We start from the raw sequence: 26375 nt of genomic DNA, 5'->3' as shown, positions 1-26375 counted from the left end.
ATATATATTCTTGATCAGGGAGAAATTCTAAGACGATATAACGATGTCCGTCTGTCCGTCTGTCTGTCTGTCTGTCTGTCTGTCTGTCTGTTGTAATCACGCTACAGTCTTCAATAATGAAGCAATCGTGCTGAAATTTTGCACAAACTCGTCTTTTGTCTGCAGGCAGGTCAAGTTCGAAGATGGGCTGTATCGGTCCAGGTTTTGATATAGTCCCCATATAAACCGACCTCCCGATTTGGGGTCTTGGGCTTATAGAAACCGTAGTTTTTATCCAATTTGCCTGAAATTTGAAATCTGGAGGTATTTTGTGACCGTAAAGAGGTGTGCCAAAAATGGTGAGTATCGGTCCACGTTTTGGCATAGCCCCCATATAGACCGATCTCCCGATTTTACTTCTTGGGCTTATAGAAACCGCAGTTTTTATTCAATTTACCTGAAATTGAAAATCTAGAGGTATTGTAGGACCACATATACGTGTGCCAAAAATTGTGAGTATCGGTCCATATTTTGGTATAGCCCCCATATAAACCGATCTCCCGATTTTACTTCTTGGGCTTATAGAAACCGCAGTTTTTATTCAATTTACCTGAAAATGGAAATCTAGAGGTATTGTAGGACCACAAGTACGTGTGCCAAAAATTATGAGTATCGGTCCATATTTTGGTATAGCCCCCATAAAGACCCATCTCCCGATTTTACTTCTTTGGCTTGTAGAAATCGCAGTTTTTATTCAATTTACCGGAAATTGGAAATCTAGAGGTATTGTAGGACCACAAATACGTGTGCCAAGAATTGTGAGTATCGGTCCATGTTTTGGTATGTTCCCCATATAAAACGACCTCCCGATTTGGGGTCTTGGGCTTCTAGAAACCTTATTTTTTATCCAATTTGTCTGAAATTGGAAATCTAGAGGTATTTTAGGACCATAAAGAAGTGTGCCGAAAATGGTGAGGATCGGTCCATATTTTGGTATAGCCCCCATATAGACCGATTTCCCGATTTTACTTCTTGGGCTTCTAGAATCCGAAGTTTTTATCCTATTTGCCTGAAATTGGAAATCTAGAGGTATTTTCGGGTCATAAAGAGGTGTGCCGAAAACGGTGAGTATCGGTCCATATTTTAGTATAGCCCCGATAAGAACGATCTCCCGATTTAACTCCTTGGGTTTCTAGAAACCGTAGTTTTTATCTGATTTGCCTGAAATTGTAAATATTCTGGTATTTTAGGCTCACAAAAACGTGTATCGGATTAGGTTTTTATAGGTCCATTTGGTAATGCCTCCATATAGACCGACTTCACTTCTTGAGGGTGTAGAAGGCGCACTGATAATGAAAATTGCTTGAAACTCAATGTAAAATTTCCAGATTTTACTTCTACAGATTTAAGATTTCAAATCAAGACGTTATTTTATAATTTTCTTGCACACTTACAAGAGATGTTAATGATTCCTCTAAAACTCAAACAAAAACGGTTCTTATAAATCCAGAATCTGATATAGTTCTCATGGATGAAATCTTTAAATTTATCTTCGGGAAGTGTCCTCAAGTCCTCAAGCTCTCCTGAAATTTCAAAGGAAATCCTAATATTTGGTTCATGGTGGTGGGTATTTAAGATTCGGCCCGGCCGAACTTACTGCTGTATATACTTGTTTTTTTGATTTCAAATAGGTTAAGAACAGAGTAAAGATTTTGAAAATATTTGAGGTCAAACGTTCTAGACAAGCCTTAGAATGCATTAAAAATTATAAAAAAAAAAACAAGTATATACGGCCGTAAGTTCAGCCAGGCCGAAGCTTATGTACCCTCCACCATGGATTGCGTAGAAACTGATTCTAAACACTGCCATCCACAATCGACTTACTTAAGTTGCGGTAACGTTTGCCGATGGCAAGGTATCTTAAAACCTCCTAACACCGTCTTCTAAATTGTATATAAGTCCGTTCGTGGTATATATTAGATCAAAAAAGATCGATCAAATACGTATATAATTCAGTTTGACAAAATGTTCTATAGACAAAAAATTTTGACAAAATTTTCTATAGAAATAAAATTTTAACAAAATTTTCTATAGAAATAAAATTTTCAAAAAATTGTTTATAGAAATACAATTTTGACAAAATTTTCTATAAATAGAAATAAAATTTTGACAAAATTTTCTACAGAAATAAAACTTTAACAAAATTTTCTATAGAAATAAAATGTTAACAAAATTTTCTATAGAAATAAAATGTTGACAAAATTTTCTATAGAAATAAAATTTTGACAAAATTTTCTATAGAAATAAAATTTTAACAAAAATTTTCTATAGAAATAAAATTTTAACAAAATTTTCTATAGAAATAAAATTTTGGTAAATTATTTTTGGTTCGAGTGGCAACCATGATTATGAACCGATATGGACCAATTTTTGTGTGATTGGAGATCGGCTATATATAACTATAGAGCGATAAGGACCAATTTTGGTATGGTTGTTAGCGGCCATATACTAACACGACGTTCCAAATTTGAATCGGATCGGATGAATTTTTCTCTTCCAAGACGCTCCGGAGGTCAAATCTGGAGAACGGTTTATATGGGGGCTATATATAATTATGGACCGATATGGACCAATTTTTGCATGGTTGTTAGAGGCGATATACCAACACCATGTACCAAATTTCAGCCAGATCAGATGAAATTTGCTTATCTTTGAGGCTCCGCAAGCCAAATCTGGGGATCGGTTTATATGGGGGCTATATATAATTATGGACCAATGTGAACCAATTTTTGCATGGTTGTTAGAGACCATATACCAACACCATGTATCTAATTTCAGCCGCATAGGATGAAATATGCTTCTGTTTGCAATACCATCCGACCTACATCAATAACAACTACTTGTGCCAAGTTTCAAGTCGATAGCTTGTTTTGTTCGGAAACACTAGCCAACAGCCATTTTGTGAATTGTTTCTAACATATTTTTTCTTATTAATTATGACCTACTAAACACGAAAATGATTTTTAAAAAATTTTCTGTCGATTGGTTTTCGAGATACAATTTTTTTTTAATTTTTGGAGGTACACTTCCAAGTTTGAGCATATCTTTCGTTTTCTTTAACCTTTTTGATCTTAATACTACTCAAATTAAAGAAAATTGAGCCGTCTACAACTCATTCTCAGAAAATTTTCAAATCGGGTAAGTAGTTTGGATGTTGGCGGCTTAAAAAGGTTAAAAAACGGCGTTTTTTTAGTAAAAATGTGGCAGAAAAAACCATATAAAGATTCGTATAAAATATAAAAAAATTGCTAACAGCAATTTTGGGTTTTTTACGTATAGCTGAAATTTTTACAAAGAAAATAAGCCCTTACTTAACAAAATCGAACAACAAATAGCGGACTTATAATTTTGGTAAAAGACCGAAAAGGCCAAATCAACGCCCAAAAAACCAAATGAGTAGAAACAAAAATATAACTGTACATTTTATGCCATGTGGAAAACAGCGTTGATGCGTTGATTTGGTCTTTTCGGTCTTTTACCAAAAAAATTATAAGTCCGCTATTTGTTGTTCGATTTTGTTAAGTAAGGGCTTTTTTATATTTTATATGAATCTTTATATGGGTTTTTCTGCCACATTTTTACTAAAAAACGCCGTTTTTTAACCTTTTTAAGCCGCCAACATCCAAACTACTTACCCGATTTGAAAATTTTCTGAGAATGAGTTGTAGACGGCTCAATTTTCTTTAATTTGAGTAGTATTAAGATCAAAAAGGTTAAAGAAAACGAAAGATATGCTCAAAATTGGAAGTGTACCTCCAAAAATTTAAAAAAAAATTGTGTCTCGAAAACCAATCGACAGAAAATTTTTTAAAAATCATTTTCGTGTTTAGTAGGTCATAATCAATAAGAAAAAATATGCTAGAAACAATTCACAGAGAAAAGTTTGTTACTTGTTGCCTAGTGAAGTTAGCGTGATTTCAACAGACGGACGGACGGACGGACGGACATGCTTAGATCGACTCAGAATATTTCGATGTGTTACAAACGGAATGACAAAGTTAATATACCCCCATCCTATGGTGGAGGGTATAAAAACTTGTAAAAATTATGTATTAGTCAGAAAGTCACAATATTTCTTAATTCACATCCAAAACAATGAATTCGGATCAAACCTTAAGAAGTGATGCAAATTCAGTGCATCGGCTGTTGAAATGGTGGACATCCGTCCTATGACAAGTCTACGTTAAATTCATCGCTTCTGCGCTATATATCTATTTAATATTACTAAGGTGAAACATAATATGTTTGAACAATACAAACAATATTTTGTTTGCACCAATCCGGAAAATATATATGCTTGAAGCAAAATGTGTTTTGGGGTATATGTTACAGAAGCGATTTTTTTGAGCTGCATAACTCAGTGGATAGTATGTTGGCTTACAAATTGCATGGTCCGCGGTTCGATTCTCCGTCCAGACGAAAGGTAAAATTTTAAAAATTTATAAAATCAAATATTTTCTTCTATATTGTTTGTATCACAAAAAAAGGTACTACGAACTAAAAAACCTCGTGCAAGTGAGAAAGATGTGAGGGAAAAGAAAATTAGCCAGAAAAGATTGTTTTTTTTTTTTTAGTCTTTATGAAATTATCACAAAAAGTATATACTTTTCTTCCAAATAAACTTCCTTAAAGCAACAAGCAAATGAGAAACGAACTTTGTTTGTCTACAATTTCATTTGGGAGGAAAGAATTATCTTTTTGCCTGTATCCCCATACATAGTTGCATCTGGTGTTAGATCTCGTCATGTATGGATATTTTATATAACTACCTCTAATTCTACTTCATCATGTCTGGATATATCTAAAGGGGCCAATTTTGAGTTCAAGTCATATCTAATTAGATCTCCCAATTTGTATACACGCAAAGAAAAAAAAACGTTAGGAAAACGTCGATAATAAGACACATTTTACAGTTCAAAATTTAATATACTACAATGTAATGTTGAACATTTTTTCGGAATCTTCCGAACATATCTGGAATATATGTAAAAAAAATCAAAATAAAAAACTTTGGTCGAAGCAGGGATCGAACCCACGACCCTTGGCATGCAAGTCGGACATAGCAACCACTGCTCCACGGTGCCAAACTAAATGTTTGTTTCTGTCAAATAAACTTTGTTTATTCGGTTCGTGGGCGCCGCAAGATATGCTATATAAATATAACTTATATGGATATTTATCTATTCATGACCATAACAGGTACATAGCTCTGTGGTTAGTGTGTTGGCTTACAAAGTGCATGGTCCGCGGTTCGATTCTCCGTCCAGGCGAAAGGTAAAAAATTTTAAAAATGTATAAAATCGTATAATTTCTTCTACATTGTTGGTATTACAGGAAAAGGTGTTAAGAACTAAAAAACCTCGTGGATGTGAGGGAAAATGCAATTAGCAAGAAAACAATGCTTTTTTTTTTTGAATTTGTCTTTATGAAATTGTTTTTACATCCTGGAAAAGAATAAACGTTTATCACAAAAAGTATATACTTTTCTTCCAAATACACTTCCTTACAACGAAAAGCAAATGAGAAACGAACTTTGTTTGTCTAAAATTTCGTTTGAGTAAAGAATTATGTTTTTGCGTGTACGGCTTGATATTTTATAAACTGAACGATTACCATTTTTTAAAACATACTGTACGTTATAAATCTCGGTTAAATAAACCTTTCGACAGTGCACAGAAGATAGCATGGTTCACTTTCAACTAACTAAGTGCTGATGGTAAAAACAAAGTTTAGGACAGTTAAGCGAAAAAAACAGTATGAGCAATTCCAAGAAATAGCATAACAATAATTTGAATGCAAAACATTTCAATAGATTCCATTAACCTTTGGACACTATTTGACCATGCTTGCGTTATGAATCGACTGGTAAGCGTAGAATTAATTTTAAATCAAATGCTATATTTCAAAACGTATTCATGATAAGATTTATTTTGTGCGAAATATTTATCACATTTGGTATTGGAACGTACGTTCAAAAGTTTCCTTCCCCAATGAGGTGATTCCGTTGAAAGTCATAAAATGGGATTTTCCCTACAAAAAATATACAATTCTGATATCTGGTCTTTCCCAAGATGCAATTAACTGAGTAGTAGCAGTTTTTGTTTTTGCTTTTAATTTATTTTTGGAATCAGAAAATCTATTACAAAATTTAAATTTAAGGTGAACGTAATTATTAGAAACTTTAAATTTAAATTTTGTAATAGATTTTCTGATTGCTAAAATAAATGGACAGCAAAAAATAAATGAGCCTCAAATAAATTGGCCTGTCACTTTAAACTAATCTAAAATTAGTCCAGTATGGTTTAAAAGTACGCTACGTAATAGAGGTCTGCACAATTCCATTTGTATATGCAGAGTTCACGTGTACTTGCTACATGAGTACATCTATTTGAGAGAGTCGCAAAACAATTGGTAGACATTTTGATGAACACCAAAAGCTACGAGTAACTTCTTGTTGTTACACTACCCACCTGACCATAACGTTCGTTTTCGTATTCGATATAGGAATATTCTCGGTTTTTTCTCGAAGAAAACTATCGAAAACGATATCGAGAATGGTTCGAAAAAATTTCGAAAAACGTTCATCTGTCGTGCTGTTACTGCCAACAAACTCTTCGTTTTCGAAGGCTTGCTAGTGATTCGTTAAAGAAGGTTTCGCGATATCTATAATTGATCGTTAACGAATCTATTTCGAATTCGTTTTCGTATTCGATATCATTCCGCTTTCGAAGGGTTTCTATACTGTTTTATTCCCATTTTGTTCCCATTATAAGTTGTGTAGTAAAAGAAAATTTTAAAGTTTGTTTTTATATTATTACAACACAATATAGATAATTATAATACAAAATATAGATATTAGTGTTGCGAACAAAATACTTAAAATATTTACATTTAGGAATATATATTTAAAGTGATTTAAGGCACTGCATTGACTTCTTTGCGCGGAATTTCTTATTAAGCCGGTCGTGGCTATGCCATTCAAAAGGACTATAATCAATGAGTAACATCTTCCTGGATACATCTGAAAATTAAACATGAAAGAAAATTGGTAGTTTTTAAAAGATATATAAATAAATTACTTACCTCTTTTAGATTCGCTAAGACATTTCACCCGCACTTAACAATTTCTTAAACTGAAATGACTTTTTAATCTCTGTCTTTGTCAAAAACAAACATGGCGGAACACCAACAAATAAGCCGAAAAATATTCGTTATTACTTCGAAACAACGAACGTTCGAAATTTTTTTATTATCGAACTTTTCTCGAATAATGTGCGCGTAAATTTATTTCGAAAAATGTTCGCTTTAGCGAACCTTCGCCATTTCTCGGCACTTTGGTCGGGTGGGATATTTCATTACACTAACTCACGAGAATTTCCATTTCGTGTGCAACAGAATTATTGTGTCCCGAAATTTTTCAATTAATTATTTAATTGAGGCAGTTAACTATTTATTGAAATTCACTTCCTTTCTTTATATTAAGATTGGATATGTACTAAAGGATGATTTTTTTAGCGGTTATCTTTTTGGCAACACTGATTTAAACAACTGACGCACACACAAAAAAATATTTTTTGTATTCAATCACGAAATTTATTAATCCAATTAATTTTTAATTGTCTTCAAAGTCTTCAATCACAGAACTGATAGTATCAATTAAAAAATTAATTGAAATTCAATAAATGAACCAATCAAAAAAATAATTGATACTATTAATTTTTGTGATTGATTTGTGTTTCAATTAAAAAATGTTTTGAATCTTTTTGTTGAAATTTAAACTTAATTGAATATTTTTATACGCTCCCCCATAGGATGGGGGGTATATTAACTTTGTGATTCCGTTTGTAACACATCGAAATATTGCTCTAAGACCCCATAAAGTATATATATTCTGGGTCGTGGTGAAATTCTGAGTCGATCCAAGCATGTCCGTCCGTCCGTCTGTTGAAATCACGAACGAAACAAGCTATCGACTTGAAACTTGGCACAAGTAGTTGTTATTGATGTAGGTCGGATGGTATTGCAAATGGGCCATATCGGTTCACTTTTACGTATAGCCCCCATAGGTTAAGTTAGGTTAGGTTAGGTGGCAGACCGATGTATCAGGCTCACTTAGACTACTCAGTCCATTGTGATACCACATTGGCGAACTTCTTTCTTATCACTGAGTGCTGCCTGATTCCATGTTAAGCTCAATGACAAGGGACCTCCTTTTTATAGCCGAGTCCTAACGGCGTTCCACATTCCAGTGAAATCACTTAGAGAAGCTTTGAAACCCTCACGCAGAGAAGAAACATGATTGTCACAATCATATTCGAAGAGCAAAATAATATGATAGCAGCTATTTTTGCGGCGACCATGTAACATTTTAACCTGCAACCATGTTGGCTCAGTGAACATGATTCTAAGAAAAATACTATTGTCCTCATCTAAAATGTTATTATATTGATAAAAAGAATTTTGTTTCCATTAAAAGACAATGGTCACGATCTAAAATGTTATGTTATTCGTCAAAAATGTTTTTCTTCTAGTTAAAAGAACATGGTCACAACCTAAAATGTTTTGATTTTTATGAAAAAACTTTTTTCGTCGTCGAAAAGAGGACGCCACTTGAGAAAAGAAAACACAAAATCAACTTTGTTTATTTGTTTTTATATATTTATAAACTAATTCATTGTTTGTTTGTATTTATAATGTCGTGTATACAAACATCACATATTTTTACACACACTATTTTATTTCAATTTCAACAATAAGTAATCATTCCATATTTACATCGTGTGTCCATTAAATGTACAAACGCAGACATCATGTAACTGCAAATAAAAATAAATGATGCATATAGCAAAATGCAGAACAAAAAACAGGTATATTTTTCAATTACACTTTCCTTTTTTGTGTTCACATAAAACCACGTGCCATTTCTGAATAAATAAATTAACACAAAACACAATAATTCCGTATTCTCCGTCCATTCCAAGAAACAATCAACACACGACTGACGCGAAAATCGTGTGTACCTGCTCAATGTTTTTATAAAATTCTTGTCGCTGCAAAAAAATTAAAAAATTAAATGGTCACGAAAACAATGTACATGGTCTTTATGGCCATGTAATGGTTGTAGACATGTGTATACGTAAACTATAAAAATACTTTTTTCTCTGCAAAAAAGTAAAAAAAATTGAATGGTCAGGTACATGGTTTTCCCGACCATTTAATGGTCTCAAATTCTATCATTTTAATGATACATTTTTCTCCGCTCGAAAACTATTTTTACAAAGCAAAATACATGGTTTTCGCGGCAATTACGTGATCTAGATAAGCATTAAATGGATGCGGCAACCATGTACAAACATGGTTTCTCTGTGCGTGTATGCCCATAATGCCAAAATGATAAACAAAACACATGTCAACACATACTTAAATTGCTGCTCTCAAGGCAAAACACATGCTTTTTTTTTTTAATGTCTATTCTCCTGGTTCCGAATGTCTATTCTCTTTAAACCGAAGACGCACTTTAATGTTCAAATTAAATAATATTTACACTTAAGCATATCCAATTTTTGGCGAAGCCTTATTAACCTGCCAAGCGCATAGCCAAAGCAAATGAACACGTAAAACAGTTTTCCGAAACAACATACAAGCAGTTTCACAGAAGATTGCTCTCTTTTGATTCTCTCGCTGTGTTATGTTGATATCTTTCGTCAACCCTCCCGGGTTCTTTCTCTATACTCTCTCTGTCTCTGTCGCACCCTGAATAAAATATCACAACATATATATGTTTGCTCCAAATTTCTAAATTTATATATGTTTACATTCACACATATTATTTTTATGAAACATCCTTGTCCTAAACATAATATATTCTAACAAATTAATATATGTGTCCCAAACATTTAATGCTAGTTTAGGAACATTACATTTTTGCACCTAAATATATTGTGTTTAAAAATTGTGCCCGAAACACATTTTGTTTATATCGGAACATATGAAAAACATATTTTTCTAACAGTGTACTTGCTTAAAACTCATTAAGACTTTAGTTGGACAAATTTCCGTGAATTTTTTTCTGTGCATGTTTCGTACTGAAGATGTTTGATATTGAAACAAAACAAGAATTAATTCAAAAAATTTTTTTTTTAATTTGATTAAAAGTTTTGGTATATATAAATTTTTTAATTGACTGTTGATGTTTTAAACAGCTGATGCTAGTATTTGTACATGGCCTGGAGAAACAAGTAGTGTGTTTTCCGTCACGGCTTGGGTATACAGTACTAAAAACAAACAAGCCTAATAGTAAGAATATTTCACCATCTGTCGACGGATTTATGAGTTAATTATATAAAAGATTATTTTGACAGATGTGTGAATTTTGACCGATATGTTTACGAATTTCATTTAAAGATTAAAACAGTTAGACCAAAAGAAAACTTCGTTTCTCTAAAATTTTATTCCTCAGAAAGGAAACCCTTTCTTTGTTGTTGTTAGGCAAAAATTAGGGAGCCACCGTGGTGCAATGGTTAGCATGTCCGCCTTGCATACACAAGGTCGTGGGTTCGATTCCTGCTTCGACCGAACACCAAAAAGTTTTTCAGCGGTGGATTATCCCACATCAGTAATGCTGGTGACATTTCTGAGGGTTTCAAAGTACACGGATGAAAAAGACTGTTTTTCATATGTTTGGCTATAAACATTATATGTTTGGAACACAAATTTTTAAACACAATATTTTTGAGTGCAAGCATATAATGTTCATAAACTAGAATAACATGTTTGGGACATATATGTTAATATGTTAGAACATATTATGTTTGGGACATAAAATGTTTTTAAATGGATGCAAACATATATTAATTTAGAAATAGCCTATAAACATATATGTGTTTAGTAGCTTGGAGCGCTATTTAACAGGGAGCGATATTGAATTAAGTTGGTGGTTGTTGCTTGTTATTACAAAATTATCATTTTATTTTTCCTTGGGCAATTGATCAGCTACTTCTTTAATCCTTACAAACTGTGTGGTCCGCTGTTCGAATCCCCGTCCGGCAAAAGGTAAAATTGAAATAAAAAAAAATCATACAATTGAATAATTTCTTCTACAATGTTTGTATTACAGAAAAAGATGCTAAGAACTAAAAAATCTCGTGGAAGCGAGAAAGATGTGGGGGAAACAAAATTTTGAGCATTCAGGTCGAAAACCTATGTTGTTGTATATTACCTGTTTATTTTCATAATTCATTATGATTGTAAATATATAAATAAATAAATAAAATTTTGAGCACAATATTGTTTGGGAGAATTTTTTTTAAGCATATAATATTTTTGGGTGCAAAATGCTTCCAAACCTATGTTCACATAATAACATATTGTTTTTTGGAAGACAACATTATTGAATTTGGATGCAAAAATACAAAATGTTTGGAAATTGACTACCCAAACATATATTGTTTAGACCAATATGCTTTCAAACATATTATATATTGGAAGAGATCAAACATATAAATGTTTGGCCAATAGCCAAAAATGTATATGCTTGAAGCAAAATATGTTTGGGATTATATGTTACAGAAGCGATTTTTTGTGAGCGTGTAGGTCCCTTGTCATTGAGCTTAACATAGAATCGGGCAGCACTCAGTGATAAGAGAGAAGTTCACCAATGTGGTATCACAATGGATTGAATAGTCTAAGTGAGTCTGATACATCGGGCTGCCACCTAAAAAATTATAGCATACATTAATTATAAATATAGCGTGTGTTGTGTCACTAAAGCTCTTGGATATTTTCTTAATGCTTCAAAAGGGTTTCGATTAAATTATTACCCATGTTAAATTTTACCCATGTTCCTTCTTACAAAATATCTTTAATTTTAATGCTATTTTAAATCTATAATGATATTGAAAAACTTTATTTTCTTTAATTTCAGCTCAACATTAAATTCGGAAAAACAATTGAGAAGACGCACGATCAACATCCTTATACAAAATCGCCCGAAACACAACAACCATGACAAGGCGATGGACAATCACAACATTCCTAATATTTACCATCTACATAGCGTGTAGAAGTGCCAAGGCGCAAACTCAGATACCTGAACAAACCAATACCATAGATTTAGAAGCGGCACTGCCAGAACCAAGAGCTTATATACCAGATTCACAATATCTAGATTTTGTCTATCACAATCATGAAGAGTTAACAAGATTTTTAAGGTAATCACAATTTGTCTATTCGCCGATGAAAAAAAATTCGGACGTTCATTTTCTTTCCAATTTAATTACAGAGCAACCAGTGCTCGTTATCCTAATCTAACTGCTTTATATTCAATTGGTAAGTCTATACAGGGAAGAGAACTCTGGGTATTGGTTGTATCCGCCTCACCCTATGAGCATATGTTGGGTAAACCGGATGTCAAATATGTGGGCAATATTCATGGCAATGAACCCGTGGGTCGAGAGCTTTTACTTCATTTAATTCAATATCTGGTATCCAGTTATGAGACAGATCAATATGTCAAATGGTTATTGGATAATACACGTATCCATATAATGCCCTCAATGAATCCTGATGGATTTGCTGTATCGAAAGAGGGCACCTGTGATGGAGGCCAGGGAAGGTAAATATTTTGTTGGTTTGGAAAGAAACTCTAAGAAGTTACTAATGTTAACTCTTTATTTCTATTACAGATATAATGCCAGAGGTTTTGATTTAAATCGAAATTTCCCCGACTATTTCAAACAGAATAATAAACGTGGCCAACCGGAAACGGATGCTGTAAAAGATTGGATATCCAAAATACAATTTGTATTGAGTGGAAGTTTACATGGTGGAGCTTTAGTTGCCAGTTATCCCTATGATAATACACCTAATGCTAGTAAGTGTACATTTATTTCAAAGTATAATGACCTACATATATAAATTCACATTTCCTCATTTCATTTCATAAATGTAGATAGAACTTTAAGGATTAAGTATCATTGAATTCATATTGAATCCATTTTACATTATAACCATTAAGTAAATACACAAACAAGCGTTATTCATATATTTTTAAAGTGAAAGTTTTACTCACTTCGCTCAGAACTTTTAATTCACGGTCATTCAAAATCATTTTTTTGTAGAACTAGATCAACAAAATTTATGACAGTTTTAACTAGGTACCAATATTTTAGGGTTTTATATGGAAACACGTCATCAAACCAAGTTTTTCTTCAATGGTATACAAAGAAAATTTTTATTCCTGCCACCATAGAATGGTGATGGTGGTGTGTAATAAGTTTGTCACACAGAAATATAAATTTCCGACTACATACACAGAAAAAAATTTCACGAAATTTTCCCAATTAAAATTTTAATTGAGTTTTAAAAAATATTCAATTAAAAATTTTATTGAATCAACAAATTTTTTAATTGAAACAAAAATCAATCACAAAAATTAATAGTATCAATTAATTTTTTAATTGATCTTCAATTAATTTTTTAATTGATACTATCATTTCTGTGATTGAAGACATTTCAATTAAAAAATTAATTGGATCAATTAATTTCGTGATTGAATCAGAAAAAAATTTGTTTGTGTGTACCATAAAGTATTCGGAAATTGAAATCATGTCGGTCTGTCTGTCGGTCAATAATATATATAATATATCCCCCATACAAGCCGATCCCCCGCACATTTTGGGTTTTGAACATCGAGACAATTATTATAAAATTTGCCCGAAATACCTCAAAATCTAGAGGTATTTAATGTCCTTAAATGAGTTTGCTGAATATGGTGTGCATCGGTATATGTTTTGGTATAGCCCCCATATGAAATCCCAATTGACTGAAATTCAAAATTTAGAGGTATTTTGGGTCCCTAAGTAAGTAGCCCGAAAATGGTGTGTATCGGTCCATATAGACAGATCTCCCAATTTGACCTCTTGATCGTCCTAACACCCAAAATTTTATCCATTTTACCTGAAAGTCAAAATCAATATATGTTTTAGGTTCATAAATAGGTTGGCGTATATGGTGTGTATCGGTCCATATTTTGATATAGCCCCCATATAGACCTATCTCGTGAGTTGACGGTCCATGTTTTGTTGATTCATGGTAGTGGGAATTTAAGGCAGATTGAAGCAGTGGGAAGCAAAAGTTCAATTCTGTTCTCAAAGTTCGACCAGCGCGCATAACACCGAAGACCCAACTAACAGGGTGGCTGACAAGTCCCCGGTCTAACAAAGAAAAACACATTTTTTTGTCAAAATTCGTTTTTATTATTCAACATAGTTCCCTTCAAGACCGATACAACGATTATAACGACCTTCCAATTTTTTGATACCATTTTGGTACTACTCCTTCGGTTTTGCCTCAAAATAGGCCTCAGTTTCGACGATCACCTCTTCATTGTAGCCAAATTTTTTCCCTGCGAGCATCCTTTTGTCGGAGAACAAGAAAAAGTCACTGGGGGCCAGATCTGGAGAATACGATGGGTGGAGAAGCAAGTCGAAGCACAATTCATGAATTTTTGCCATCGTTCTGAATGACTTGTGGCACGGTGCGTTGTCTTGGTGGAACAACACTTTTTTCTTCTTCATATGGGGCCGGTTTGCAGCAATTTCGACCTTCAAACGCTCCAATAACGCCATATAGTAGTCACTGTTGATGGTTTTTCCCTTCTCAAGATAATCGATAAAAATTATTCCATGCGCATCCCAAAAAACAGAGGCCATTACTTTGCCAGCGGACTTTTGAGTCTTTCCACGCATCGGAGACGGTTCACCGGTCGCTGTCCACTCAGCCGAATGTCGATTGGACTCAGGAGTGTAGTGATGGAGCCATGTTTCATCCATTGTCACATATCGACGGAAAAACTCGGGTGTTAACAGCTGCAAACACCGCTCAGAATCATCAACACGTTGTTGTTTTTGGTCAAATGTGAGCTCGCGGCATCTATTTAGCACAGAGCTTTCGCATATTCAAATATTGATGAATGATATGACCAACACGTTCCTTTGATATCTTTTACGGTCATTCAAAATCATTTTGTGGATTTTTTGATGTTTTCGTCGATAACCACCTTTAGGGACGCAATCTATGTGTCAGACCGGGGACTTATCTGCCAACCTGCTATACTTTATGGGTTCTGAGATAAACATTTCCATTCGTCACAAAAGTAATGACAAGGTTACTGTACCCAAGAAACCATTTAATAAAGGCTAGAGCTACCGAAATACCGGTAATACAAAAAAACGCCTATTGTTGGGAATCTTTATTTAACTTATCTGAAAAAAAACACAACAATTAAGTATATCTTATTAAGGTCAGTGTTGGTTTCAAATTGTGTTCAAGATCGTAATTTTATCAGTCACCATAAGACTTACTGCCAGTTCATGAAACACAAAATCGACTCGAGACAAAACGTTCGTCTAGATTGAAACTAAAATAACTTTAAATATATTTTCTAGAAAATTCTGAGTTTAGTTCTAAACTCATTATTTATGATTTACTATCGAGTTATCAATATGTGATTTTTGGCGAATCGTTCGACTCGAGGCGAACGAAAATTCCATGAACAGGCAGTTAATGTAAAATTAACAATGAGCCACCGTGATGCAATGGTTAGCATGCCCGCCTTGCAGACACAAGGTCGTAGGTTCGATTCCTGCTACGACCGAACACCAAAAAGTTTTTCAGCGGTGTATTATCCCACCTCAGTAATGCTGGTGACATTTCTGAGAGTTTCAAAGCTTCTCTAAGTGGTTTCACTGGAATGTGGAACGCCGTTCGAACTCGGCTATAAAAAGGAGGTCCCTTGTCATTGAGCTTAACATGGAATCGGGCAGCACTCAGTGATAAGAGAGAAGTTCACCAATGTGTTATCACAATGGAGTGAATAGTCTAAGTGAGCCTGATACATCGGGCTGCCACCTAACCTAACCTAAACATCACAGCAAAAAAATTTGGAAGTTTTTCTAAAGACTTTTAAAGCACTTCCAACAATGTCCTCCCAAAGTTGTTCTTTATTTTAACTGCACAAGAAGTTCATTTGAGTCACTTTTTCTATGATTCGTTTTTTTCGCTTTTTTAATGGGAATTTTAAATATTTATTGTTTCAAATATGTTGAAAACAGATCAAGAATTAATAAAATAGTGCTACATCCAAAACACCGGATTCGCATCACACCTTAAGAAATGATGCAATTCAGTGCAACGGCTGTTGAAATGGTGGACATCCGTCCTACGACAGCCCATGTTAAATTCATCGCTTCTGCGTCAATTTTGCACCACTGCCGGATCCAAAAATAAAATTTTCACTACTTTTTTGGTGACGCTTTTTTTGTTGGGCAATTTCATTTACTATAATTTTTATTATTTTATTCAAAAAAAAAGGTTTTATTGATTGGACACAATTCTAAATATCCAATCCAATTATTTATAACTATAACGGTAAAGTTCATAAGAAAAAAATATCTTGTAAAATTACAAGAAAATTATTTCATCTAATGGCATAATAATTAAAAATATATAAACAACAAAATAATAAATATTTCAAAACCTCAATTAAAATTAAAAATGAACTGAATTTTAAAAATCTAATAAATTTTTAATTGAAAAGATAAAAAAATAGCTGAAACCGACGGAAGAAACCAATTAAATGTTTAATCAAATATTCCTAATTAATCCAAATAAAAAAATAATTGGATCATTTAGTTTCGTGATTTTTTTTCTGAGTAAATAGACTTTATGGGGTCTGAGACCAATATTTCCATTCGTTACAAAAGGATTGAAAAATGCCAAGGATACCAATTAATGAAGTGAGAGCTTTCGTAATTCCGGGTGATTCAATGGGTGAAAAACGTTTATTTATTTAATAGATTAAAAAACATCACTACAAGATTTATGTATATCTTATAAGGGACAGTCAAGATCGTAATATAATCAGTCAGTCAATCAGTCACAATAAGACTTAATGTTAAATTAACAATCAAATGTAAAAGAGATTAATAAGAGAGATTAAAAAATTATTTAATGTTGCTGTTGAATGATCCTATTTACATTGTAAAGTTCGTCTTCTGATTAGCCTATCGTCAGCTTAGAGTATCTTTTATTATTTCAGGAAAGGTAGTTTCATTAATCCTGCCATTATAGTGACCACTTTGTAGTTTTGATTGGTATTGGCAGTATAAGTATATATGCTACTTGCTGGAAGATTTCTCTCTTCTTCAACCCAATGTTATAACACTCACATCTCACTCTCTTTCTCTCAATAAAAAAACTCCACACCATCCATTTTCTCATCATTCATTGCTCATTGCTCTTCATGTAGTTTATATGTAGTAGACCATCATCAGCATTCTCTGTAGTTATATCAGTTGTATATAAAATGAATATCACAATTTTCTCATTTAAAAACCAATATGGCGACTAAAAGGAATCTGTAGATCATCGGCCTTATGCGCGAGTGAGTAGGGGGCGTATATATAAATAGCCCCAAGTAATTTTAGTAAATTAGTAAACGTTAATTTAATTTTATGATTTTTCCAAATCTATTATTCGCAAACAAAAAAAAATCTACTCGAAAATTAACCTTTTTTTCTATGTATTCTCTTCGAACTACATGTCCTTTGGGTGCAGTGTTTCAAACTTATTCGGCTGCCCCCTCACTAACACCTGATGATGATGTCTTCAAACATTTATCATTGGTTTATGCCAAAAATCATGCCAAAATGTCTCGTGGTGTTGCATGTAAATCGGCTACGCCAGCTTTTGAAAATGGCATTACAAATGGAGCTGCCTGGTACCCGTTGACGGGAGGCATGCAAGATTATCAATATGTATGGTATGGATGTATGGAAGTAACTTTGGAAATTTCTTGCTGTAAATATCCACCAGCTTATGAATTGAGAAAATATTGGGAGGATAATCAATTGGTAAGTAATGATGAGAAGAAAAAATATCTCTTTTTTTATAATTTATATATTTTAATATTTTTAGTCAATGATTAAATTTCTGGCCGAGGCTCATCGTGGTGTCCAAGGCTTTGTATTTGATTCGAATAACAATCCCATTGAGAGAGCTTCCCTTAAAATCAAAGGCCGAGATGTTGGATTCCAAACCACAAAACATGGTGAATTCTGGAGAATATTATTACCCGGTTATTACAAATTGGAGGTGAGTATGCTAGAAATTGAAATGAAATGGAATTTGAATAAGAAATATTCCAATTTATTTAAAGGTCTTTGCTGAAGGTTTTGCTCCCAGAGAAATTGAATTTGTTGTTGTGGAACAACATCCAACATTATTGAATGTAACATTAACACCATCCAAGGTATGTACGAGTGAAAAATAGAAACTTAAAACTCGACACAATATACTTTTATTTCAATACAGTACCCTCGATCGCATTGTTTTTTCTAAAGAATTCCAGTAGAGAAGAAATGGTTTTTTTTTTGGGGGAAATTAAAATTTTTTGAGCAATCACCCAGAGAAGGAATATGACCACCTCAAACATGTTTCAAGAGCACCATGTTACTTTTTCGCAGCGACCATGTAGTATTTTTTTGTCGCAAAAATATTCTTTTCTCGTCAAACATAACATGTTTTTCGAAATCAGATACTTTATCTCCGAGAACATGGTTTCGTCAAACATGCTGCATGTTTTCCGTGAAAAAGTAACATTTTTCTCTTGGAACAAGATTGAGGCGATCATATTCCTTCTTTGCGTGATATGATTGGATAGTTACTTCATATTGAAGAGGAAGTTGTTCTGTTAATAATGAAAATCAATATTAGCCAAATCGCAAAGTAGCCCACGAATCCTCAAAATTATCTATCACCCGACGGCCAGCCGGGTGTTGACAATAAAAAGACCTTGATGGTCAATTGGGATCACCTTATTGAGAAATAATACCGTACGGAAACTTTTCAGTAAATTTGGGTGCTTGAGCTGGACGTAACTCTGTCTTGTTGAAAGAAAACATATAATACTATCCAACTCCGATCACGAAAGAAACATTAATTATCTGTCGATAGAGCTTAGCTCCAATTAAACACAAAAAAGTTTTTTCTGATTCAATCACGAAATTAATTGATTCAATTAATTTTTTTAATTGAAATGTCTTCAATCACAGAAATGGTAGTATCAATTAAGAAATTAATTAACAGTCAATTAAAAAAATAATTGATCGAATTAAAAAATTAATTGACAGTCTATTAAAATAATAATTGATCCAATTAAAAAATTAATTGATAATAATTGATCCAATTAAAAAATTAATTGATATATATATATATATATATATATATATATATATATATATATATATATATATATATATATATATATATATATATATATATATATATATATATATACATATATATATATATATATATATATATCTATATATATATATATATATATATATATATATATATATATATATATATATATATATATATATATATATATATATATATATATATATATATATATATATATATATATATATATATATATATATATATATATATATATATATATATATATATATTTTATATATATATATATATATATATATATTTTTTTTTTTTTTTTTTTTTTTTTGATCAGGGACGCTACAGTCTTAATTAATGGAGTTATCGTTTTGAAATTTGGCACATATTTGTTTTTTGTCTGTCTTAATTTGGAACTCTAGAGGTAGTTTAGGTTCATAAATAGGTGTGCCGAACATGGTGTGTATTGATCCATGCTTTGTTATAGCCTCCATGCAAACCGATATCCCAATTTAAATTATTGAACTTATAAACACTGGACTTTGGGAGCCACCGTGGTGCAATGGTAGCATGCCCGTCTTGCATACACAAGGTCGTGGGCTCGATTTCTGCTTCGACCGAACACCAAAAAGTTTTACAGCGGTGGATTATCCCACCTCAGTAATGCTGGTGACATTTCTGAGGGTTTCAAAGCTTCTCTAAGTGGTTTCACTGCAATGTGGAACGCCGTTCGGACTCGGCTATAAAAAGGAGGTCCCTTGTCATTGAGCTTAACATGGAATCGGGCAGCACTCAGTGATAAGAGAGAAGTTCACCAATGTGGTATCACAATGGACTGAATAGTCTAAGTGAGCCTGATACATCGGGCTACCACCTAACCTAACCTACATTTTTCTCCGATTTACCTAAAATCATGAAGTATGTGCCCAATATGGGTTGTATCGGTCCATGTTTTGGTATAGCCTTCATAAAGATCGGTCTCCAGATATTAACTCTTGGGCTTCTAGATATCGGAATTTTTCTCCGATATGCGTGAAATCATGAAGAGTTTCGGTCCACAAAAATAGGTGTCTGTCCAGGGCTTGGTATATGCTCCATACAGACTTATCTCCCGATCTGAATTCTTGAGACTCTAGACACCGCAATTTTTCTCCGATTTGCCTGAAATAGGAAATCATGAAGAATATTCGGTCCACAAACATGTATGCCGAATATTGAAAACAAGCGCATCGATGATGTCATTTCTGACAAATTATTGATGTTGTTTACACCCATAGAAAAAATCATGAACGGTGTGGTCATTTCAAAACAATCCGTTCATGAAAGTGAATCAACACACATGTGCTGTCAAACGGAGAACAGACGGTGTCAATCTGCTAACGATAAAATGGTACCATACGTTGTCAAAACAACAACCAGCGTCCTGGAAAACGTAGTTGTTACGAATTTATAAAAAAAAAATAAAAAAATCGCTACCATAACTCGAACCTTGATAGCTTGCACCATTCACGCCTTACACACAAAGAAAATTTCATTAAAATTGAGCCAATGAACATTTTTCATTGATATAACGAAACATTTTCATTAATACAATGAAAATATTCGTTAATAGTACGAAACGTTACATTGAATAACAGAAAATTCGTCATAATAACGAAACATTTCATTGTATTAACGAATTTGTTTCGTTGGCTCACTTTTAATGACACATTTCGTTAATATAACGAAACTTTTTCTATCAGTGTAGCGTATTGCACCACCGTCGGTCGCTAATCGTGAACGCCCGTGGACGAAACCGAAAACATTCCGTTGTGATTTTTCGTGAAAGTATCCCTTTGATTTTGTTACCATCCGTTCACGATTTTGGAATGTTATTATTTCTACTAGTGTAAGAGCAATCAGAGGGAGTTTTTGCATCATGAACCCACTGTTGCGTTCCAGAGATAAAGGAACAGTGAAGATACGATGTCCTCACACCACAGTACGCTAAGTCGACTTAGCGTTTTTTTGATGGAGTTCGTTGGTTTTTATTCGGATTGATGTGAATTGCATCCTGTCAAAGTTCGAATTAATTGGAAACTTCTATCAAAAGTGATGGTTAATATTGCACGTAGCCTGTGATTAAAGTTTTAAAAATTTCCAATCCAAAAAGGGCAAAATGCTTTGTTCGGTCTAAAGTGGTCTAAGTAATTTTTAGCCATGTTCAATTATCACTATTTTGAATTCGTACATACTAAACAAATCTACAATTAACATGATTTACAGACCGAAAAAAGTGAATTTATGTCTTATACGGTTTTTGAGAAATTCAAAAACAAAAACAAGTATATATGGCCGTAAGTTCGGCCAGGCCGAATCTTATGTACCCTCCACCATGGATTGCGTAACATAGAAACTTCTACGAAAGACTGTCATCCACAATCGAATTACTTGGGTTGTGATATCTTAAATCGTTTTCTAAATTGTGAGTTAGTCCGTACGTGATATATATTAGACAAAAAGGTATGTGTATGTAGGTCTACAATTAATTACGAATCGATATGGACTTTTGCACGGTACGTAGGGAGCCAGAAATATTTCACTTCTGAAAATATTCGCTTATATAGGGGCTATATATAATTATGAACTTGATATGGACCAATTTTTGTGTGATTGCACGCAAAAAAATAATTCTTTCCTCCCAAACGAAATTTTAGACAAACAAAGTTCGTTTCTCATTTGCTTTTCGCTGTAAAGAAGTGTATTTGAGAGAAAAGTATATACTTTTTGTGATAAACGTTTATTCTTTTCCATGATGTAAAAACAATTTCATAAGGACAAACTCAAAAAAAAAAAAACATTGTTTTCTTGCTAATTGCATTTTCCCTCACATCTTTCTCACATCCACGATGCTTTTTAGTTCTTAACACCTTTTCCTGTAATACTAACAATGTAGAAGAAATTATACGATTTTATAAATTTTTAAAATTAGTTTTTACCTTTCGCCTAGACGGAGAATCGAACCGCGGACCATGCACTTTGTAAGCCAACACACTAACCACTGAGCTATGTACCTACTATGGTCATCAATAGATAAATATCCATATAAGTTATATTTATATAGCATAGCTTGCGGCGCCCACGAACCGAATAAACAAAGTTTATTTAACAGAAACAAACATTTAGTTTGGCACCGTGGTGCAGTGGTTGATACGTCCGACTTGCATGCCAAGGGTCGTGGGTTCAATCCCTGCTTCGACCAAAGTTTTTTTTTTTTGTTTTTTTTTTTTTTTTTAATATATTCCAGATATGTTCGGAAGATTCCCAAAAAATGTTCAACATTAGGTTAGGTTAGGTTATGTGGCAGCCCAATGTATCAGGCTCACTTAGACTATTCAGTCCATTGTGATACCACAGTGGTGAACTTCTCTCTTATCACTGAGTGCTGCCCGATTCCATGTTAAGCTCAATGACAAGAGACCTCCTTTTTATAGCCGAGTCCGAACGGCGTTCCACATTGCAGTGAAACCACTTAGAGAAGCTTTGAAACCCTCAGAAATGTCACCAGCATTACTGAGGTGGGATAATCCACCGCTGAAAAACTTTTTGGTGTTCGGTCGTAGCAGGAATCGAACCCACGACCTTGTGTATGCAAGGCGGGCATGCTAACCATTGCACCACGGTGGCTCCCGTTCAACATTACATTGTAGTATATTAAATTTTCAACATTACATTGTAGTATATTAAATTTTGAACTGTAAAATGTGTCTTATTAAAGACCTAAAGTCAGAAAAGAACAGTGTTTGATATAAACGAATTGGACTGTGTTGTTGTTTCAAAAATAACTTTTTTTATTGAAAAAATAAAAATTTTGTAACAAACGAATTTTTTTGGCGATAAAAGTTTAAAATTTTCGAAGCAATTCAAAAAACTCTAACAAAAGAAAAACGTTTTCGGTACACGTTTTCCAAACGTTTTTTTTCTTTGCGTGTGGGGATCGATTTATCTGAGGGCTATACATAACTATAGACCGATATGGACCTAGTTAAGCATGCTTGTTAACGGACATATACTAGCACAATGTAACAAATTTCAACTGAAATTTGCTCCTCCAAGAGGCTCCGGAGGTCAAATCTGGGGATGGGTTTATATGGGGGCTATATATAATTATGGACCGATTTCGACCAATTTTTACATGGGTGTTTGAGGCCATATATTAACACCATGTACCAAATATCAACTGAATCAGATGAATTTTGGTCTTCCAAGAGGCTCCGGAGGTAAAATCTGGTGATCGGTTTATATGGGGGCTATATATAATTATGGACCGATGTGGACCAATTTTTGCATGTCATTAGAGACCACATACTAACACCATGTACCAAATTTCAGCCGTGTCGGATCAAATTTTCTTCTCTTAGAGGCTCCGCAAGCCAAATCCGGGGATCGGTTTATATGGGGGCTATATATAATTAAGGACCGATGTGGACCAATTTTTGCATGGTTGTTAAAGACCATATATTTACACAATGTACCAAATTTCACCCGAATCGGATGAAATTTGCTTCTCTTAAAGGCTCCGCAAGTCAAATCGGGGGATCGGTTTATATGGGGGCTATATATAATTATGGACCGATGCGGACCAATTTTTTCATGGTTGTTAGAGACCATGTACCAAATTGCAGACGGATCGGATGAACTTTGCTTCTCTTAGTGGGTCTGCAAGCCAAATTTGGGGATCCGTTTATATGGGGGCTATACGTAAAAGTGGACCGATATGGCCCATTTGTTCGGAAGTTAGCGTGATTTCAACAGACGGACGGACATGCTCAGATCGACTCACAATTTCACCACGACCCAGAATATATATACTTTATGGGATCTTAGAGCAATATTTCGATGTATTACATCGATATTATTATATTAACATTGGATATTATCACATTAACATTGGCCTCTCATAACTAGGGACCTCCCAAATATTGAAAAACAAGTATATACAGCAGTAAGTTCGGCCGGGCCGAATCTTAAATACCCACCACCATGAACCAAATATTAGGGTTTCCTTTGAAATTTCAGGAGGGCTTGAGGACTTGAGGACACTTCCCGAAGATAAATTTAAAGATTTCATCCATGAGGACTATATCAGATTCTGGATTTATAAGAACCATTTTTGTTTGAGTTTTAGAGGAATCATTAACATCTCTTGTAAGTGTGCAAGAAAATTATAAAATAACGTCTTGATTTGAAATCTTAAATCTGTAGAAGTAAAATCTGGAAATTTTACATTGAGTTTCAAGCAATTTTCATCATCAGTGCGCCTTCTACACCCTCAAGAAGTGAAGTCGGTCTATATGGAGGCATTACCAAATGGACCTATAAAAACCTAATCCGATACACGTTTTTGTGAGCCTAAAATACCAGAATATTTACAATTTCAGGCAAATCAGATAAAAACTACGGTTTCTAGAAACCCAAGGAGTTAAATCGGGAGATCGTTCTTATGGGGGCTATACTAAAATATTGACCGATACTCACCGTTTTCGGCACACCTCTTTATGAGCCGAAAATACCTCTAGATTTCCAATTTCAGGCAAATAGGATAAAAACTTCGGATTCTAGAAGCCCAAGAAGTAAAATCGGGAAATCGGTCTATATGGGGGCTATACCAAAATATGGACCGATCCTCACCATTTTCGGCACACTTCTTTATGGTCCTAAAATACCTCTAGATTTCCAATTTCAGACAAATTGGATAAAAAATAAGGTTTCTAGAAGCCCAAGACCCCAAATCGGGAGGTCGTTTTATATGGGGAACATACCAAAACATGGACCGATACTCACAATTTTTGGCACACGTATTTGTGGTCCTACAATACCTCTAGATTTCCAATTTCCGGTAAATTGAATAAAAACTGCGATTTCTATAAGCCAAAGAAGTAAAATCGGGAGATCGGTTTATATGGGGGCTATACCAAAATATGGACCGATGCTCACAATTTTTGGCACACGTATTTGTGGTCCTACAATACCTCTAGATTTCCAATTTCAGGTAAATTGAATAAAAACTGCGGTTTCTATAAGCCCAAGAAGTAAAATCGGGAGATCGGTTTATATGGGGGCTATACCAAAATATGGACCGATACTCACAATTTTTGGCACACGTATTTGTGGTCCTACAATACCTCTAGATTTCCAATTTCAGGTAAATTGAATAAAAACTGCGGTTTCTATAAGCCCAAGAAGTAAAATCGGGAGATCGGTCTATATGGGGGCTATGCCAAAACGTGGACCGATACTCACCATTTTTGGCACACCTCTTTACGGTCACAAAATACCTCCAGATTTCAAATTTCAGGCAAATTGGATAAAAACTACGGTTTCTATAAGCCCAAGACCCCAAATCGGGAGGTCGGTTTATATGGGCACTATATCAAAACCTGGACCGATACAGCCCATCTTCGAACTTGACCTGCCTGCAGACAAAAGACGAGTTTGTGCAAAATTTCAGCACGATTGCTTCATTATTGAAGACTGTAGCGTGATTACAACAGACAGACAGACAGACAGACAGACAGACAGACAGACGGACAGACGGACATCGTTATATCGTCTTAGAATTTCTCCCTGATCAAGAATATATATACTTTATATAGTCGGAAATCGATATTTCGATGCGTTACAAACGGAATGACAAACTTATTATACCCCCGTCACCATTCTATGGTGGTGGGTATAAAAAAATGGGGACCAAGTTTTTAATATTAAAAGTAACAACCCAGCTAATTTTTTTAATATACGATTTGAAATGATCCGAAATATATATTTTCCATTCTATTGGAATTCTTAAATGCAGCGATTGAGTGTACTTGGTAGAATATAAGATTTTCTTTAAAACACTTCTTTCCTTTCTTACAATTTTACTATATCATTTTATTTAGATTTAAGCATATAAGGCATGTTTACGCACTAACTAAACTACAGACAAATATATTGAAAGTAGAGTAATTTTCCAAGTATTTTTATCATTATTGATTTCTATGTATTTCTTTATCTTTATTGATTTTTTCACTTTTATTTTTTTTATATATTAAAAAAAA

At 33.8% G+C, this 26375-nt stretch overlaps 1 protein-coding gene and 1 long non-coding RNA gene across 9 annotated transcripts in view; both read left to right on the top strand.

Moving 5' to 3' along the window:
- LOC142230627 (uncharacterized) overlaps positions 1–26375 on the top strand; it is a 339644-nt gene that overhangs the window by 142444 nt on the left and 170825 nt on the right. The window lies entirely within an intron of this gene.
- Positions 1–26375, top strand: part of LOC142230618 (carboxypeptidase D) — a 266046-nt gene that overhangs the window by 237881 nt on the left and 1790 nt on the right. For 4 of the 8 annotated variants that reach the window (XR_012720753.1, XR_012720754.1, XM_075301254.1 and 1 more), the window contains 7 exons: positions 11963–12248; positions 12320–12652; positions 12723–12911; positions 17442–17482; positions 17656–17951; positions 18016–18192; positions 18257–18349. Coding sequence is in view for 6 of the 8 variants with exons in the window: in XM_075301254.1 (XP_075157369.1) it covers positions 12043–12248; positions 12320–12652; positions 12723–12911; positions 17442–17482; positions 17656–17951; positions 18016–18192; positions 18257–18349 (1335 nt within the window). In the remaining 2 variants the exon portion in view is untranslated. Of the gene's footprint in view, positions 1–11962; positions 12249–12319; positions 12653–12722; positions 12913–17441; positions 17483–17642; positions 17952–18015; positions 18193–18256; positions 18351–26375 lie in introns of all 8 variants that reach the window. The other 4 variants (XM_075301256.1, XM_075301257.1, XM_075301259.1 and 1 more) reach the window with 4 other exon arrangements.

Source organism: Haematobia irritans, chromosome 3 (genome assembly GCF_050003625.1).
Source record: "Haematobia irritans isolate KBUSLIRL chromosome 3, ASM5000362v1, whole genome shotgun sequence".
NCBI lineage: Eukaryota > Metazoa > Arthropoda > Insecta > Diptera > Muscidae > Haematobia > Haematobia irritans.
Note: the sequence above shows the minus strand (reverse complement) of the source record. Positions and strands in the feature narration are given on the sequence as shown.